The sequence below is a fragment of the Geotrypetes seraphini genome, chromosome 4 (genome assembly GCF_902459505.1).
Source record: "Geotrypetes seraphini chromosome 4, aGeoSer1.1, whole genome shotgun sequence".
NCBI lineage: Eukaryota > Metazoa > Chordata > Amphibia > Gymnophiona > Dermophiidae > Geotrypetes > Geotrypetes seraphini.
In genome coordinates, this window is record NC_047087.1 from 172,866,099 (window position 1) to 172,887,033 (window position 20,935).

Genomic DNA, 20,935 nt, shown 5'->3' on the forward strand with positions numbered 1-20,935 from the left:
CAAAGAGATAGGTTCTTGTGCTGTTTGCTTCTTTGGGCAAAGTCAGTCTCCCTTCTCTCTACGATTTACATGTGAAGGGCAGAAAAGCCCGCACATGCTTAGAGGACATCCACACATGGTCCTGAGTTCGGGGCCCTCCAAACCCTTGGAAATCCCTTTAGGCACCCAGACAGTTTTCTAAAAAGAGGACATGTTCAGGTTTCCCCACTCCTGAACATTTTTCATGTTCTGCTGCCTAAAAAGTACAGTTTAACATACCTCATATATTAAAAAAGAAGTTTGTGTCATTGATCTATATGACATACCATACGCTTTCACTGTGCATACCTTTAGATTCCTTTATGGTGGGAAAATTTCAAAGAACTATTTTTATCTGAGTAAATTAGCATTGCCCCATGTATATAACTTTTTGAAAATTGTCCTTTGTTCGGTTTTTACAGGGAGGGTATTGTGGGACAATTGTTGAGTTTAATTATCAAAATCTCAGAGTAGGGTTGACATATGGACCTGAAAATTAATCGAGGGAGGAGTCAAGGCTGAAGTTCACCTAGGGTGCCAGATACCCTTATACCAGCCTGTTGCTATTTGTCCAAGGAAACCCATTGAAGAGAGCTCAGGATCTCTATACTCCTACTGATTCTATAGTAGGGAAAGTCCATCGTCTCAGTCATAGCACCCTCACTCTGGAACACTCTTCCCCTGCATGTAAAGCAAGAGTATTCTCTCACATTATTCAAGACAAAACTCAAAACTTTTTTATTCAAGGATGCCTACGATACTTAATCCAGGAGCCCTTTTTCTTTCCCTGAAATAATATTCATTTCAGGTTTTCAACTCCAAACACCTCCATAGAGGCAAATTAACTCCTAATGTTCTATCCATCCACCTCCATCTTTTATATATTTTTTATCATGATATATTTTTTTACCACCTCTTGTACCTTCCTCCCCTGTCATGTCAGTCTTAAGTAATATATGTAATCTCTTCCCCCCCCCCCATTTTTTTTTTTAACTTTTGTTTTTAAATATTTTTATTAACTGTAAACCATCTAGATAAATTTTGATGGACGGTATGTCAAAGAAACAATAAACTTGGATTAGTATGACCTGTGCCTTTCCTCTTTCTCATACTGTATTTTACTTTTGCAGATGTGTTATCTCTCTTGTCTACAGTGTCTGGGATAATTGAGGAATGTGAAAATATAAGGCTTCTCTATAACAATCTACAGCACAGGAATCGGTTGGAATACATGGTAATGTATTTTTCTAAGTCCCATGCTTTGGCAAAGTAGGGCTGGGACTGAGTCATTGTGCCAGGCTGAAGGATTCATGGTTGGCTCCAACCTGCTGTAAGGATCTGCTCAATGGGGTGGTTTTTATGACATTTTAGTCCTATGTTGAGCTCATTCTCTGGTCAGCAGCAGATCATCCAACTGGAGACATAAATAAATGTAGCAAGGGAGAGTGGGGGAAGCATAAAGCAGAACCCCATCTTCCTTATTTGTAACACTTCATCTGTCATTGTCTTTTGCAGAAGAACAACTTCCCAATTAATTACACCATCAGAGTCCATCGCAATGAGGTGCTCAGGGTTTCCAAGGTTAAGCGTCTGGTGAGAACTAGCAATTTTCTTCTGGAGAAAAGAACTTTGTTGTTGCACACAGTGCCATTGCATGGACATCTCTTGTTGCCACGAGCCAATGCTCAAAGGTAGAATAAAATTCTACCGCAAACCTAGCTCAATAAAACTACCATGGCAGGCTCAGAATAATGAGCATGAAAATTAATACCATGTTAAAATTTCAGTATTAATTAGCTGCTCACTATTCTGTGCTATTTTCCTATCAGTACCTGAGCGCTGATTGGCTCAGGCACTTACAGGAAAGAACAGAAAATAAAACACATCAGGCACCCCCTTCCCTCTTAAAAAATGCCCTTGATGGTCCAGTGGATCCCTCCTTGACCTCCTCATAAAAGACACTGGTGGTCCAATTAACCCCGAATTCCAAACTCATTGCCCTGGTGGTCCATTCGGACCCCTGGCCTGGCCAGAACAACACCCCCAATCAATGCAGACATGGAAGGCCACCCCCAAGGAAGGTCAGAGACCCCTTCGGTGGCCTAGGCCTGGCTTGGCCCACCCTGTGTCCCCAACATACCTTAGAAAGCAGGGAGAAAGGAGTAAGCATCCTTCCCTCCTCCAGGATGGCATCATCAAAATGGCAGCTCTCTGCTTGGTGCATTCTGGGATGCACTGGGTGGGGCCTAACCACAAAATAAGGGGGAATTGTGCCATTTTCACATAGTGCACATTTGCACATGTACCAGTAGCTTTCTAAAATACTGAATATTCGTATTTGAATCAATTCAGCCCCAAATAGTGCCTCAAATACATTATTTGTATTTGACTGAATAGTGATTTAAATTTGAATACAAATAATCTGGAGCTCTACTGTGCTAAATCCTACAGAAATAAACACTTAATCTATGATTTCATGTTGCTTCCTTTATTATTTATTATGTTAAAGCCCAATGCCCATTATTTGTATTCAGTTGAATGGTAAATATGCTATATGGTACAGCTTTTGCAATATACATTTATTTTTATTTATTTATTTATTTAATTCGTTTTTGTATCCCATTCTTCCCAAAGAGCTCAGAACAGATTACAGGTTAAAGGAGGGAGAAGGGCTACTTCTGGACAGGGGGAGCAGGGAAAGGGTACTACTGGACAGGGAGGAAGTAAAAGGAAGAGAGAAGAGACAGAAAGAAAGAAAGACAGCCAGCCAGCCAGGGAGAGAGACAGACAGGCAGAAAGACAGGGGGGCAGGGAGAGAGACAGACAGACAGAAAGACAGGGGGCCATGGAAAAGACAGACAGAAAAAAAGACAGAGATACATAGACAGGGGGACAGAGACAGAAAGAAAAAAAGAAAGAAAGGGGCAGGGAGAGAGAAAGAAAAACAGACAGAGATAAAAGAAAGAAAGAAAGAAATGCCTCAATGCCCCATTGTGCTAAAAGTCTACACATCTATTCTAGCACATGTTAATGTAACGGGCTTAAACACTAGTATACATAATATACAGTTTACAGGTTAAAGTGTTTATATCCACCACTCACTCTATCACAGATGAAAAAATAATGCTGAAGTTAATATATAGTGCTCAGACCCACAACCTATTAGTGTTCAATGTGAAGTGAACAAAGCATAGGTTGCCCAGTTGAACCATCTTAGCACATACTTGTCCTACCACAATTGAACCACTCATAGATAAGAATCAAAAGAGCTGAAACCAGAAACTTATCTGTATATGCATAGTTGGATCAAAGAAGTCTCGTTATCTGGGCATATCCTATGTGGACACTGTGCAACAAAGCTCCAGAAGCTGAGAAACACAAGTCGACCCCTCTAAAGTATTTATATACCGCTTATAGCCTAAGTGGCTTAGATTTAGGTACTCAAGCATTTTCCCCTACCTGTCCTGGTGGGCTCACACTTTGTCTAATGTATCTGGGGCAATCAGGGATTGGGTGACTTCCCAAGGGTCACAAGGAGCAGTGTGGGATTTATTTATTTTATTTATTCAATTTTCTATACCGTTCTCCCAGGGGAGCTCAGAACTGTTTACATGCATTTATTCAGGTACTCAAGCATTTTTCCCTGTCTGTCCTGATAGGCTCACAATCTATCTAATGTACCTGGGGCAATGGGGGGATTAAGTGACTTGCCCAGTGTCACAAGGAGCAGCGTGGGTTTGAACCCACAGCCTCAGCATGCCGTAGCTCTGAATACTAGGGCGGAGGGAAATGCTGCACCTACACAGGGAAGGGTGGGAGGGAAATGCTGCTGCTGCACAGGGAAGGGTGGGAGGGAAATGCTGCTGCTGCACAGGGAAGTTGGGGTGGGGGAGAGGGAAAGGGGGCCAGGGAACAAACTTGCTTTGCTTTAGGGGGGAAGGGGTGTGCTGGGGGGCAGGAAGCAATCTTGGTTTGCTTTGGGGGGGGGGAGACAGAAGGGGGCCACAGAGAAAGACAGACACACAAAGAGGGCCAGGGAGAGAGACAGACAGACAAAGGGGGCCAGACAGAGACACAGACAGAACGAATGACAGACAGACAGACAGCATCCAAGGAGAGAGAGACAAAGAAAACAAAACAGACAGACAGACATCTGCTCTAGCACCCATTCATGTATCGGGCTTAAAGACTAGTATACATTATAAATCACAAATGAGGCTTCTAAAATAAGCGCCATAGTATATAAACAATAGCTTTCCAAAGGGATGTGTAGCTCCCTCAAAGGACTGTTGCTGCAAAGACTGGAGTACAGATGGCAGTGGACTAACCTAGGATATGATGTGAAAGGGATTGGGACTTGTATACTACCTTTTTGTAGTTTTACAACCACACTCAAAGCGGTTTACACACAGGTACTTCAAGCATTTTCCCTATCTATCCCAGTGGGCTGACAATCAATGTAATGACTTGTGCTGGGTCACAAGGAGCAGCACAGAGCTTGAACTCATAATCTCAGGGTGCTGAGACTAACTCTAACCACTACACCTCACTCTCCTTTTGTTTTGGGTTTGTCTCATAAATGGTTGTGAACAGAGCTGAAACAAAATTTAACTGGCTTGATATTTCAGGTGAGGAGGATGCAGGATCAGGCGAGAACTTAAATAGACTGTCCAAATGTGCCACTTTTTATTTTGTAATCCTTGCTGATATTGCTAGTTGGATAAATGCTTCTGTGTCTATTGTACACAAGGGCTCCTTAACAATATTGCAAGGGATATGCTGTAGTATTTACTTTATGTATCCATGTTACGAACCACAACAATTCAGTTTATTTTGAATCTAATCACATTAAGTACCATGACATGTTGTGGTAAATTGCTATCAGGTGGCTGTGGCTGTTCATTATGCCAGTGACTCATAGACACTTTTCTCTGTCACCTGTCAGATGGAGAGAGATAATGCCACTGAATTGGATCTTCAGAACCTATGGTTGTTCACGAGCAATAACATAGTGAAAAAGATTCAGGATGTACTACCGAAGAAACACCCATCCCGCAATTATACCATAGATCTGCTCGATATCCTGGACATCGAGGTAAAAGGGAAATACATTTAAAAATGCTAAATGAAAGAAATGCCAACTGTGTACCAGTAGTCAATCCTTAAGAGAGAAAATCTTTTTTTTTTTTTTAATTCTTTATTGATTTTCAAACTACAAATGCGCAACAAATGAATCACATATATGTACATTGTATAATAAGTTAGCCCTGCCTCCGGTGCCTTCTCGATATGTTGAGCTATTAACAGTGTCCCTCCCTGAGGAAGATTTGAAACTCGAGTCGGGGGGACAGGGAGAACGGCAAAGGTGCAATAAAGAATATGTTTGTTTGAAAACGCACAGGTACTAGTCACTTTAACACCGCTGAGGTTGAGTAACAGCTATCAAACCATCCTGCTCAGATAAGTTATATATTTTTTTATTCTTTACTTTATTTAGTTTTTTTGGATTTTGGAACTATTTTCGGATGGTGGAGGGGACAGTGAAAGCGATGATGGTCCCCTGATTAACCTCGGTTTGGTGTCAACACTAATTCACGGGTTAAAGGGTCTGAGCTATTCACAATTAATATTTATAATATTTTAACAAATTCTAGAGCTGTGATTAAAGAAGTTAAATTACTGGTGTTTAATTATCACAGAGGACTATTAGATATCTCTCCAATTGAGTGGCATTGTATAATAAGCACAGCAAACTTTGAAATATTACTGCAACAAATAATTTTTCCCCCTTCCTCCCAGATAATATACCAACAAAAAAAAATAAAAATCATCAAAACCTTCATGAAACCACTCATAAAATCCCTGGACCAATTTCCCTTCCTTTACCCCTCCCCCCCCCCAGGATGTGCATGTTTACTTGTTTATAAAATAAAATAAATTAAATGATTCCTCTTTACAATATTTAGTCAATGGCTTCCACACCTCTATAAAATTCTTAAATTGTCCTTATTGTATGGCCATGCAATGCTCCATTTTATATGTATAACACAGGGATTCCCACCAGAATGTGTAGTTCAACCTATCACAGTTTTTCCAATTTCTTAAGATAAGCTGCATGGCAACTCCTGTCATCACCAATAGAAGCTTGTTATTATTCGTAGAAAGTTGACTTATAGCTCTCATAAGAGTACCAAATAATATAGTATCATAAGATAAAGCCACTGGATTCTCTAACATATTATTTACTTGGTCCCAAATAGACCTCCAAAACTGCAAAATCAAAGGACAATAGTAAAATAAAGGGACAATAATTATAATGAAGCTTCCTGGCATTTTGTACATGAGTGTGGGGAGAGGGGGGTGTTTTAGAATAGGGCACCAGGTATTAAAAGCACAAAGACACTGGGAAATTCTATAAACAGCGCCTACCGATAGGCCCTGTTATTGGAAGTGGCTAACCAGGTAGGCGCCTATATTAATTGAACAATAAGCCTAATCATCTCTGTTAATGAGGATTAATTGAAAAATAGATGCTATAAGTACACTGCCGTTCTGTAAGAGGCCACCTAGAAAATTATAGGCGCCGTAACGGAAAACAGGCACCTGTGCAGATAGGCATGGGCGTGGTTTTGTAATTAGGTGGCTTCATATAGAATTGATTCCCGTAGGCACGGTTTGGCACCTATATCAATGCCTACTTCTTAAGCGTCCTGAAAAACCTGGTCTATTTTTTTAGACGGCTCCACATAGGTGTTCTATTTATCTTATATTCAATGTTTAATAATAAGAAAATGAGTAACTTTTTTTGTTGTTTATTTATAAATTTCAACATAATTATCAAGCATAACTTGTACAGAAAGAAATTAAGCCTAGTGCAATCTACCATAATCCAATAAAATTGGTTGTTAAACAACTAAATCATAATAGGAAATAAAATTACATTGGCTTAACTTTACTCAAGTCCTCAAAATTGGATCCAAAACTTTGTAACACTGTATTCATATTCAGAGATCTGATGGCAGTTCTAGGTGGTAGTGTAGTAACAGGCTGATCAAATCCATAATATAAAATACAATATACCAAGAAAACCTTCTTCTCTGTCTGCATACTGCAGGCCTCCTTCCACATGAGGACTATATGAGGGGAGAGTGTGGCGCAGTGGTTAAAGCTCCAGCCTCAGCACCCTGAGGTTGTGGGTTCAAACCCATGCTGTTCCTTGTGACCCTGGGCAAGTCACGTAATCCCCCCATTGCCCCAGGTACGTTAGATAGATTGTGAGCCCACCGGGACAGAGAGGGAAAACTGCTTGAGTACCTGAATAAATGCATGTAAACTGTTCTGAGCTCCCCTGGGAGAACGGTATAGAAAATTGAATAAATAAAATCTTCTAGCACACACAGATGGGCATGCTCTCCAGCAAGATAGCAGATGTGGCTCAGTGATGAAGGCTGCTCGCTCCATCTCAGGTGGTGGGTTCAAATCCAGAGGAAGCTCAGATACATGTGCTTCTTGGTCTCTTTTTCAAATCTATAATTCCCCCTGTACTTTCCCATCCTCTTTTTTTCCCCCATATAAGAGATGGGGGGGGGGGTTTGAGGACAGTAAGAGGTCTTTGTTGTTTGCATCTGCTCTCTGCAGTTTCCTTTGTCCAGAGGGAAAATCTTTTTTTTTTACGCAGAGATGGCTCTGTTCTTCTAATCTAAGGCATCATTCCACATGTCAGAGAGCACTGACTATAAACCAGCTGATCTGGCTCAGTGGTTAAGGCTGCTTGCTCCATCTTCCCCAGGTGGTAGGTTCAAATCCACAGGAAACTCAGAGAGGGTCAGAAACCCCAGCACAGATCCTAGGCTGCCAAAAGCAGCCTTTTTTCAGTGGCAATCTGGCGCCTGGGTGCATATTGATGATGTCAAGCTTGGGCGTGAAAAATGTCCACTTCCTCTGATCAACAGCCAAATGTGAGTATCTGTTATTCTTTTCCTGAGAGTCAGGAATGAGGTATATTATGAAACATATTCTCATTTGATTTGGTGTATTCATGGCATTGTTGAATAGGTTCATATTCCTGTACTTTCCTGTCTGTTTTTCAGTCCCCATACACCTCCTGTCCCTGATCCCCACCTACAATCATCCCTATAGCAACGTATGTGCATGTTCCTTGCTTGTCTTTCCCTGTTTCTTTCCAATTTTAGCCTACCATGCTGCCAGTGTGTTTACATCATCTTCTATTTCCCCTCTTTCTATCTTGATTGTATTTCCTTTCCACATCTCTAAACTTGATATTTATGTCTGTAAACCACTTAGAGCAATATTCTTCAATTCAGGTCCTGAGGGCCAAAGGTGGTCTCTAGAGACCTCTTCGGCAACCCCTATTGGGTGTTTTTTGTTTGTTTGTTTGTTGTTGTTGTTTTTTGGGGGGGTCTGCTACTCTGCCTCTCTACCCAGCGTCAGGACAGAAAAGACAAGGCATTTTTCAATAGACAAAAGAGAATGCATTTTGAAATGCTTATATCCTTGAGGATACCCCCTCCCATGAAGTTTGAAGGTGGGCTGGTAGGGATGGATTACATTAATACACACTGGTCAGCATTGTTGTGGCCCTGCATCAGAATATATTTGGCTGCTCTCCTTCAGCTCATTAGAATCCAAAGTGGCCCTGTCTTAAAAATGAATGAAGACCACTGGCCTAGAGGCATGATACTTTTTGTGGTGAAAGAAAATGCCTTGAATTGCTGAATACGGGGAGTGTAAAATGGGCAAAGTAGAGGTTAGAATGGCAGTTTTACATGTATTTGGAGGTTTGCTTAAAGTAGTACTCTCCAAGCTTTCAGTTGGACCCTAAATGGGATTACATTCGCTTCAGTCATGACCTGGGCGGATGCTATATAGGATGTCAATGTCCTGTGCCCGCCAAGGTTCATGTACTTTTGGCAGCTGTTTGAATTTGGGGTCACAGCCACCAAATGACAGGTGAGTACTGGCTTATTGCTAAATCTGGAGGGTGTAAGCTGATTGTAAGAGAGAATCACTAAAAGAGATCACAGAACACCCAAGAGACGGTACAGAAATAAACTCTTCAGCTTGGCAAAGAGAATGAAGTGAAATATAATAATGGTATTTAAAATGATAAATGAAGTCGACAAAGCACATAAACAGTTCATTATTTCTAGTATAGAGGAAACTGCCAAAACTATTAGATAATAGTTCTAAGCTGTTTTATGAAGCCAACTGCTTCTGCCCCAGTGACCCTCTCTACCACCGGGGATTTGAAGGTTGATCCGGGAGGTAAAGCTCTGGGGTTGGGGTTTAAACATACTGCAGGCTTGGCGAAGGGTGGGCCAGGAGGGGGATTGCTGCTTGTTAAATAGATTTTTTAAGGTGGGCAAACTGAATGGACTACACAGTTCTTTATCTGCTGTCATTTGCTATGTTGCTAAGTTATGCAGGTCCAGGCCTAATATTCAGTTGGGTCCCACATAACTGCCTTATGCAGTCTGGGCTGAATATCAGCTGGACCTGCATAAGCTGAGATGACCTCCCCCACCCAACACATTTAGCCCCCCAATATTCAGTGCCCCATTGTACAAAATAAGTGCCTATAGATAATATGTAAACCGCTTTGATTGTAGCCACAGATAGGCCACAGATATTAAGTCCCATCCCCTATTCCCTTTCCCTATTTACAAGGAAATACCTTTACTCTAATTATGAATCTTGGTCCTAATTTTTCAACGGATGCGGTGACCAGAATAAATTAAACATCAACTGAGGCGTTTTAAGTTAGTCTATATATTCGGCTAGTCAGCTGACCTAAACTATCGTAGATAGTGGATAGTGAAGTTTTATGTTTACTGGCCACAGGTGAACATATAATTTCTTTTGAATATCATTCTGCATATAATCCATAGTTTTTTCCAATGAAGGATAACAATGGTTTCCAAGTATATTTAACATTTTGATATACCGCATTGGCAAAACATCTATGCAGTTTAAAATTGATTCTAAAACATAGAAATACAGAAACATGATGGCAGATAAAGGCCAAATGGCCCATCTAGTCTGCCCATCCGCAATAATCATTATCTCTTTCTCTCTCCGAGAGATCCCACGTGCCTATCCCAGGCCCTTTTGAATTCAGACACAGTCTCTGTCTCCACCACCTCTTCTGGGAGATTGTTCCATGCATCTACCGCCCTTTCTGTAAATAAAAGTACTTCCTTAGATTACTCCAGAGCCTATCACCTCTTAACTTCATCCTATGCCCTCTCATTGCAGAGCTTCCTTTCAAATGAAAGAGGCTCGACTCATGTGTATTTACATTACGTAGGTGTTTAAACGTCTCTATCATATCTCCCTTCTCCCGCCTTTCCTCCAAAGTATACAGATTGAGATCTTTAAGTCTGTCCCCATAGACCACATACCATTTTAGTAGCCTTCCTCTGGACCGACTCCATCCTTTATATATATTTTTGAAGGTGCGGCCTCCAGAATTGTACACAATATTCTAAATGAGGTCACACCAAAGTCTTATTCAGTGGCATCAATACCTCCTTTTTCCTACTGGCCATACTTCTCCCTAAGCAACCTAGCACCCTCTAGCTTTCGCCATCACCTTTTCAACCTGTTTGGCCACCTTAAGATCATCACATACAATCACACAGAAGTCCCGTTCTTCTGTTGTGCACATAAGTTCTTCACCCCCTAAACTGTACCGTTCCCTCAGGTTTTTGCAGCCCAAAAGCATGACCTTGCATTTATTAGCATTAAATTTTAGCTGCCAAATTTCAGGCCATTCTTCAAGCTCAATAGTAAATGATCATCTATTGGTGTTTGGCATTTTAACCTTTCTATATACATTATAGAGCCACTAAGTTACATACAAGAGGGTATATAAAATAATATAAATAAATATAGATTCACTGTAATGAGAATAGTTGGGGTTTTTTTTAATGGATCCATAAGTTTCCTTTTTATTTTCAATGTAATTAGAACAAGGATCTAGGGCCATAAGCACTCATTTGCAACTACCCAAGGATTCCCCCCCCACTCCCCCCCCCCCATTTTATGTATCTGGTCATTGCAGTGATGGTTATAGGCCAGTGGCCATGTAGCAGGAATCCTGAATTGGACCACAAGGTGTTTACCATGAATCCTTTTACCCCAGAACTGTGAATACTATGGGGCTCATAATTTTAAAAAAAACATCTATAAAGTGGCCTAAATGGGTACTTGGTTGATCAAAAAGCCTGATCGTCCAAGTACACATAATCAAAGCTGGTTTTAGACATATCTAAAACCAGCTTAGGCCTTTACCCTGCCTTTAAACGCACAGAGAGAAAAGAGGCGTTTTTAGGGGCGAGAGGTGGGCCGACCTACACCTAGGTATACAACAGGTATAACCAAAACTTTAGGCAGGTTGCCTAGTCGGCACTTATACGTTTTGACTTAGACCAAGTCAAAACAGGTATAAGTGCCGAAAAGGGGCCGCTGAGCTGAACGCGGCTGGCGCAATCAGCTCAGCAGCCCGGCAACCTCCCACCACAACCACCGCAACCATCAGGGCAGGAGAGATGCCTCATCTCCCCTGCCGCAATAGCGATACCACCAAGTGCCACCAAACGCGGCACTTGGGATCGCTAAAGAGGCAGGAGAGATGACTCATCTCTCCTGCAGCGATCCACCTCTTCCCCCGATCTGATTGGGCCAGGAGAGAACCCAAGCCCTCCTGGCTCCGCCGACAACGATTGGGGCAAGAGGGAGCCCAAGCCCACTTGCCCCGGTGGCACCCACCTTCTCCCGACTTGATCAGGGCAAGAGTTAGTCCAAGCCCTCCTGCCCAGAGCACCCCCACCCGCCAATAACGATCGGGCAGGAGAGATCCCAAGCCCTCCTGCCCAGGCGAACACCCCCACTCCTTCGCCTAAAAGCCCTTGTTTTGGGCGTTTGGGACTTAGGCTTTTTTTTAGGTTGATTATATGGTGTAAGTTTAGATGTAGTGGTGGTCTGGGCGTTTAAACAGCTGAACGTAGAGGCAGGCCATTATCGAAAAAACCTCCTTTTGGACATTTTTTTTGATAATGGACATTTTCCCTGCTTCTACTTTCAACGTTTAAGACCTTAGGCCAAAAGGGGACTTAGACGTGTTTTTTTGATTATGCCCCTCTTAGTCTGCTTCAATATCAACGGCTATTCATAGACTGGCTCACAAATATATCATCAATAAACACCTACCAGTATTTCAAATTTGAAATATTTTTATAGTTAACTAGTGTTTAAGCCCGTTAGATTAACGGGTGCTAGAATATATGTGAAAATTACTGAAAACTTAATGTGAGAGCTTTAATATCCATCGTATGGTTGATTTATTTAAAGTTTTTATATTTTTCCTATTTGTTGCATACTTTGTGCTTAATAAATTGTTTTTTTGTCCATTTTTTCTGCAAATCTGTATAAGTCTGAGTGTCTGTGTGTCTCTCTCTCCTTGTCCATTGTTTCTTGTGGGTTTTTTTTCAATGTCTCTTTAGATCCCTGTCCAGAAATTCTGAGTGTCTTTGTCTCTCTCTCTCCTTGTCCACTGTATTTTTTTTTTTTAATCTGTCTCTTTAGCCCCCTGTCCTTCTGTGAGTGTCTGTGTGTCTCTCTCTCCTTGTCCAGTGTTCCTGTCCTTCTGTGAGTGTCTAACGTACATACCTCTTTACTTCCATTCAGGTTAGGTTAAGCTGCCACATTTGTTCTGGGAACATCACAAAGCTGTCTGCCTGTATTTCTCCCCAGCCAATTTCCCTCCCTCTCAAGTCCCTGTGCACCACTTGCCAGGGCGCATTCTCCCACGATCCCGGTCTGCATGTTTAGGTGTGGCTGTAAGTTCGGGCTCTTCAAATGAGCTGACAATTAGGTGTGTGTGTGAGTTCGGGAGGAGCTGGCGCTTAGTTGTGCCTGTGCATCCATGGTTTCTGCCACCGCTGTCACTCCTATTTAAAGCGGCCTGCTGAGGTTCGCGGCCGGCTGTAGCGAACCTCGCAGGCCGCTGTCCACCTCAGTAGCATGTTCCCTCTGATGCGATCGCATCAGAGGGAACGTGCTACCATGTGGAGAGCGGCCTGAGAGGTTCACTACAGCCGGCCGTGAACCTCAGCAGGCCGCTTTGAACATGAGCGGTAGCGGCTGTTGCGGGAGGATGGGGGGGGAGTCGTTGACGTGCAGGCCGCTGTGAACAGGAGCGGCGGCAGGACCATGAAGCGGGAGTGAGCTGTTCGGCTTCCCCTATCTGGGGAAACCGCCGTGCCGAGGAAAGCCGGGAGTGAGTTTTTCGACTTCCCCTATTTGGGGAAACCGCCGTGCCGAACTCAGCTGCGCGTCGGGAGTGAGATGTTCGACTTCCCCTATCTGGGGAAACCGCCGTGCCGAACTCAGCTGCGCGTGGGGCCGTAGTAAGCGCGGGGCATGCTGCACTCTTGGCGGCCACGGACATACGGATCATGGAAGCACGCCGATAAGAATGCGCATGCGCCGCCTACGGTTTTATTATATAGATGATCCTCAGAGGGCACCACAGTCCATCTGGTTACTGTGAAGCAAATCACAATGACCCGATCGTCATAGGATCTTATATATATTTTTTTGTCTTTTGTTAGGAAATTTTTCATAAATTTCATAAATAGATTTACTTATCTTGATAGATTTGGTGAATACTTGGGAGCGCCTCTACCAACACGCACATGTTTCAAAATAGTTTTTCGTCAGGGTTGAGGCTCCCACTTATAATCTAAAAAACACAAAATTTAAGGGTTTAGTTACCGAGAATACCATTATTTTAAACTTCATTACAATACTAATCTACATACTTTCTAACCAGGTTTTAGAGTTTATTTTAACCTAAATTAACATTACTTACTATCGTGCTTCAAAGCTGCCGCTCTTCTCCATAAGATATCATGCTGAATTAGCGTCTGTCGTCAGTTCCGGCTTTTAAACACGATTGAAAACCAGAACTGATTACACAGAGGGGGGCGGATATCTGTCAACATACAAGTGAGAATAACCCACACAAAGGTATATTTATACTTTTGTATTATTAATTAAAGGATGCAAAAGCCTTTTTATTACACTATAGACATCCAGTCAATTTCTTCATTCAAACCATGTGGAACTAAAGTTTTCAACAAATAGATCCATTTTTGTTCTTTTACATTCAGAGCTTTTTTATAGTTGCCAACCTCCCTCCCTACATGTACAGTATCAATGACACGCCATTTAATATCCTGCCAAGTATGATTCATAAGTCTGCAGCATTACCAGCATCAGGTTATACAGCAAGCAGAAGACCTGATGTGAAGATCAGCCTGGTGGCTTTTCACAAAGCAGTGCACAGTACTTAACATCTGAGCCAATGGGCTAGCCACATAATGAGAAGGAGGGAATTGGAATTCAGTGTGCCTCAGTTACATTGTGAAGAGGTGGGTATTTGATGGACTGAATAGTTTCCACATTGGTAATACAGGAACTGAATTAGATCTTTTAATTACAAGGCAGAATAGAAAAAAAAAAAGACAAGTAGGAGGTATAAAAATTTCTCTTTGGGGGCGTATCAGCTAATAGTCATTAAGCCTCACTCACCTACTAACCTTTAAATATAGCCTGAGAGCACCTCTGAATCATCACTTAATTTTGCCATACAATGAGAGGCTAGAGAAACTGGGCCTCTTCTCCCTTGAAAAGAGGAGACTGAGAGGGGACATGATCAAAACATTCAAGATATTGAAGGGAATTGACTTAGTAGAGAAAGAGAGATTGTTCACCCTCTCCAAGGTGAAGAGAACGAGAGGGCACTCGCTAAAGTTAGAAGGGAAAAGATTCCGTACAGACGTAAGGAAGTTCTTCTTCACCCAGAGAGTGGTAGAAATCTGGAATGCTCTTCCGGAGGCTGTTATAGGGGAAAGCACCCTTTAGGGGTTCAAGAAAAGGTTGGATAAGTTCCTATTGGAACAGAACATATGCAGGTAAGGCTAGACTCAAATAGGGCACTGGTCTTTGACCTAAGGGCCGCTGCATGAGCGGACCGCTGGGCACGATGGACCATTGGTCTGACCCAGCAGCGGTAAATCTTATATTTATATGTTTCATTTTGTATTTATGACAAACATACATAATCAATAAGCAATCACTTTTATTTATTTAATGAACATGTATATTCCGCTGATCTAAGACATTCCTTCTCTTGGAAGATTTCTATATTAAAATATAAAACAACAATCTCAACAGTCCTTTTAGTAAGCTGCTTAAGGCGTGCCTAACACAGCTTTAAATGGAGTACCACTGAGTATGCTCAGGTGTCCTGTAGCAACTTTGAAATGTGCATATGCTAACCACAAGCTAAAATGTTTCTGTTTTGGTGGAGGAGGTGTGTCAGGGGAGAGAGTGAGTATTCCTGCGTTAACCGGTTACCGCATCTACATTACTGCATACTAAATGGTTAGCACAGGAATACCATGTGAGCCCTTGCATCTACAAAATAAGTTGTAGCAAGTGGTCATGTGGTAATTTTTAAAAATGGCCATGCACTAATGGCAACATTAGAGCATGCAAATATATATTCAGGAATAATTAATTTGCTCCAAGTGCACTAAACTGCAAACATGTAATAAAAACCAAAACAGAAATCAGGTCATTTTTTACTGCACCTTTGTCACAGGATCCTTAAAAAAATGGAATATATAGTATTACAAACATTGTACCTAAAAATATAATCTCCCTATACACAAAATCAACCAGTAAACATTCAGGTAATAACCTTTTCCATTATAATATCCTAACAGTTAACATCTATAAACCTCTTATATTCAGTTCTGAGAATATTGTACACATGCTTATCTATGATTTTTATCTATGATTTAGATCAGGGGTCCCCAAAGTCCCTCCTTGAGGGCCGAATCCAGTCGGGTTTTCAGGATTTTCTCCATGAATATGCATGAGATCTATGTGCATGCACTGCTTTCAATGCATATTCATTGGGGAAATCCTGAAAACCCGACTGGATTCGGCCCTCAAGAAGGGACTTTGGGGACCCCTGATTTAGATTGTTATCTGTGATTTAGAATTATTATGACTCTTAAGCCAGGTACACACAATTATAATTTATAATGTTTTTTTCTTAATTCATAGAAACATGATGGCAGATAAAGGCCAAATGCCCAACTGCAGTAACCATTATCTCTTTCTCTCTCATTTATTTATTATATTTATTTATTTATTACATTATTCATTTTATAATTAATATTTTTGGTTTGATCAGTTGTTGTTATCAATATTTTTAAGCAATTTGTTTGTGTAATTGTTTGGCCCTTTTTATTGTCATTATATGCCATTTTTACTTGTATTACTTGTAGACTCCTGTTGCAGGCCATAGGGCCGAAACACGTTATCTCCAGCAAATGTTCTACTATATTATCTGAGTCTTTAAAAATTGCTAATAGAAAGCCGGCATCTTCTATAATTTGGCTTCACCAAACCAGCCTTAATTTGCTCTCGCCGCCAATGCTTCCAGTTGAATTGTGGAATAAAGAGAAGACACCCAGGTGGGGTCTTCATGCCCTGGTAGGCTAACAGTTTTTAACTTACACACTGGATATTTTATGCTTGTGAGTATAGTACATACCGTTCTCTGGCTCTGCCCCCAAATTTACATCACAGGAAATCGCTGCTCCCAGCGTTGTACAGAGGAAATTGCTGCTCCCAGAGCAAATCAAGTTAGGTTATTCGTGGTTTTTAATCTTTTATAGGATTTTGTTACCGAAAAACCATGAATAACATATGAAAAGTTATTCGTGGTTTTTCGGTATTCACTACTATGCTTTTTCCCTATCACCGCGAATGTGGAGGGGAAAGTGTAGTTTCTGTTGTCTGTACCTATGATAACAGGGGGGGGTAGTGTGAAAGCTTCTTTATAGTGTTAACTAACATATACTTTCATATTTGTGTTTTTCAGGAACAGGAGTGAGCAGCCTGTTCCTTCTCTCTACTGCAATAGATGACTACCTTGTTTCTAGGATGACCTGATTTGTAGGGAAAAGACCTCAACTCAGAGAGTCAGCTATGTTGTAACCACTTTATGAGGACAGTGAATTGAAATGTTATGGAGCTCATTTTCATAAAAGAAAACCATCTAAAAAGTGGCATAAAGGGGAAGAGGGATGTTTTCCTCACCAAACATTTCCAATTTGCTATTTTTGACACCCATTTTCTAGATGGATTTCTATGCTGTTCATCTGCGGTGTGTCTAAATCTCAAGGGGTTGTGTTAGAGGTGTGGTCTGGGTGGGACTAGAACAGGCCTATGATTTGGATATTTTTCTACAATAAAACATCTTAGAATACATCCAGGGCACAATTCAGATGTTTGGGGCTAGACCTGTTTTAACAGCGAGTAAGTGCCAAAAAGATGTCTAAACTGACTAGATGACCATTGGAGGGATGTCAGCATAACCCCCCCCCCCCCACTACCCCAAAATGTTAATGAAATGGTACATACCTGCCTGCATGACAGCTTCAGATGTTATGGCCAGTCCTATTAGCACATGTGGGTTCCTGGCATAGTCTAGTGGGTGGTGAACCATAGAGATGAGGAATAAGACCCACAATACATCCCATTCTAACTACTACACTAATGGTTGAATATGTAAGCCTTCCAAACTCCATCCTAATCCTACTGTACCTAAATATAAGTGACAGCTAAAGTGATACCTACTGTACCTAAATATAAGTGACACCAGCAAAGAATTGAAGCACCTTAGGAGGCACTACAGTGAACTTCACATAAAAAGTCCCAGGTACACATCTCACCATAACCTCTTCTATTGTATGATGAAACCTTCCAAAACTCACCCAGAACATACTAGACCCAAATGTACACCACACCAATAGCCTTTAGGCATAAAGCCTATTGGTGTGGTATACAGTTGGGTCTAGTAGCTTTTGAGTGGGTTTTGGAGGGCTTCACCATACAATAAAAGAAGGTTATGGTGAGATGTGTACCTGGGTTTGTACCACTGCTTTTTTAACATACATATTTATCAGTGGTCTAGAAATGGGAATAACTAGTGAGATAATTAAATTTGCTAATTACACAAAATTGTTCAAAGTTGTTAACTCACAAAAGGATTGTGAAAAATTGCAAGAGGACTTTGTGAGACTTGAAGAATGGGCATCAAAATGGTAGATGACGTTTAACGTGAGCAAGTGGAAAGTGAAGCATGTGGGAAAGAGGAATCCAAACTATAGCTATGTGTTGATGGGTTTTATGTTAGGAGTCACTGCCCAGGAAAAAGAAATAGAATGTTAGGAATATTAGGAAAGGAATGGAAAACAAAGATGAAAATGTTATAATACCCTTGAATTGCTCTATGGTACGGCCACAACTTGACTACTGTGTGCAGTTCTGGTCTCCGTATCTCAAAAAAGATATAGCGGAATTAGAAAAGGTATAAAGAAGGGTGACAAAAATGATAAAAGGTTTGGGACGACTTCCCTATGAGAAGAGGCTAAAGCGGCTAGGGCTCTTCAGCTTGGAGAAGAGAAGGCTCAAGGGGGATACAATAGAGGTCTATGAAATACTGAATGGAGTGGAAAGGGTAGATGTGAATTGCATTTTCACTCTTTCCAAAAATACTAGGAGTAGGGGACATGCAATGAAGCTACTAAGTAGTAGATTTAAAACAAATCAGAAAATTTTTTTTTTCACACAACGTGTAATTAAACTCTGGAATTTGTTGCCAGAGGATGTGGTGAAATCAGTTAGCTTAGAGGGGTTTAAAAAAGGTTTGGATCATTTCCTAAAAGAAAAGTCCATAGGCCATTATTGAGATGGCTTGGGGAAATCCACTGCTTATTCCTAGGATAAGCAACATAAAATCTGTTTTACTACTTGGGGTCTTGCGAGGTACTTGGGACCTGGAGTGGCCATTGTTGGAAACAGGATACTGGGCTTGATGGACCTTCAGTCTGTCCCAGTATGGCAATTCTTATGTTCTCTATGTCTGCCTGCACTGATTTGTTTGGCCTATTGTCTTTATGCTGTGCCACCCCCCTCCCCCCCCAGTGGAAATGGAGGCAGAGGTCTGATATTGCTTATTGTAAATATGTATGTATTGTCCATGGGGAGGACAATTTCCCAAGCCTGTCTGGAAATTTCTCTTCTTAATTTATCTAAAGCTTCCACAGCACATATATTTTAGCTGGATTGTGAGAAGGTAGTCCTAGACACTTGTCTAATTTAAGAACATAAGAATCGCCATTGCTGGGTCAGACCAGTGGTCCATTGTGCCTAGCAGTCCGCACATAAGAACATAAGCAGTGCCTCCGCCGAGTCAGACCATAGGTCCATCCTGCCCGGCAGTCCGCTCCCGCGGCGGCCCAAACAGGTCACGACCTGTCTGAATCACCAGAAGGGGCTCCCTTGCCACCTTGGTTTCTCATTGAAGTCCTATCTTTCCATCGAAGTCCTAACCCTCCGGTCTTGCACATGCACGACCTGGTTGGGTTTCTATACTTATTACCTGGTTAGCTTTCTATACTTGTGTTACATCCCAGCTCCTCCCTCAGTATCCCACGATCCCTTTATCCCTCAGGAATCCGTCCAATCCCTGTTTGAATCCCTGTACCGTACTCTGCCTGATCACTTCCTCCGGTAGCACATTCCAAGTGTCCACGACCCTTTGGGTGAAAAAAAACTTCCTTGCATTTGTTTTGAACCTATCTCCCTTCAGTTTCTCCGAATGCCCCCTCGTACTTGTTGTCCCCTTCAGTCTGAAGAATCTGTCCCTATCCACCCTCTCTATGCCCCTCATGATCTTGAAGGTCTCTATCATATCTCCCCTGAGCCTCCTTTTTTCCAGAGAGAAGAGCCCTAGCCTATCCAACCTCTCGGCGTATGGGCAGTGTTCCAGCCCTTTTACCAGTTTCGTTGCTCTCCTTTGGACTCTCTCAAGTACCGCCATGTCCTTCTTGAGGTGCGGCGACCAATACTGAATGCAGTATTCCAGATGTGGACGCACCATCGCTCGATACAATGGCATGATGACTTCCCGCGCCCTGGTTGTTATGCCCTCTTGGCGGTCCTTGGTTTAAAGACCAGTGCCCTAACTGAGCCTAGATTTACCTGCGTACTTTCTGGTTCAGCAGGAACTTGACTAACTTTATCTTGAATCCCTGGAGGGTATTTTCTTCTATAACAGCCTCCGGAAGAGCATTCCAGTTTTCCACGACTCTCTGGGTGAAGAAGAACTTCCTTATGTTTGTAATGAATCTATCCCATTTTAACTTCAGAGACTGCCCTCTCTTTCTCTCTACCTTAGAGAGGGTGAGCAACCTGTCTCTATCAACTAAGTCTATTTCCTTCATTATCATGAATGTTTCAATCATGTCCCCTCTCAGTCTCCGCTTTTCAAGGGAGAAGAGGCCCAGTTTCTCTAATCTCTCACTGTACGGCAGCTCCTCCAGCCCTTTAACCATTTTAGTCGCTCTTCTCTGGACCCTTTCGAGTAGTACCGTATCCTTCTTCATGTATGGCGGCCAGTGCTGGATGCAGTATTCCAGGTGGAGGCGTACCATGGCCCGGTACAGCAGCTCAGTACAGCGGCATAGATTTTATTTTTAAATTTACACCCATCATTTTCTTTCCATTTTCTATTAGTACAAATTGCTGGTGCAGAGTATACAAGTAGAACCTGACAGGCAAGTTTTAAAGGAAAATTACTATAGTTCCCCTTGAAATTAACTGCAAGGCATGTGGGTGCAAAGTACTTGATAACTTTATGGCTTTGAAGCTTTTATGAAAATTGTCTTCTGTAAGGTTGGTTTTTCTTTTCTCATTTGGTCACATGCTTAGTTAAAAGAGGTTATGTCAAGGTCTGCAGAAGTTGCTA

General features: G+C 41.8%; 1 protein-coding gene across 4 annotated transcripts in view; it reads left to right on the plus strand.

Moving 5' to 3' along the window:
* Positions 1 to 20,935, plus strand: part of IL34 (interleukin 34) — a 134,945-nt gene that overhangs the window by 80,020 nt on the left and 33,990 nt on the right. For all 4 annotated transcript variants that reach the window (XM_033943368.1, XM_033943365.1, XM_033943366.1 and 1 more), the window contains exons 3-5: positions 1,149 to 1,252; positions 1,534 to 1,611; positions 4,964 to 5,113. In XM_033943368.1, the coding sequence (XP_033799259.1) occupies positions 1,149 to 1,252; positions 1,534 to 1,611; positions 4,964 to 5,113 (332 nt within the window). The remainder of the gene's footprint in view (positions 1 to 1,148; positions 1,253 to 1,533; positions 1,612 to 4,963; positions 5,114 to 20,935) is intronic.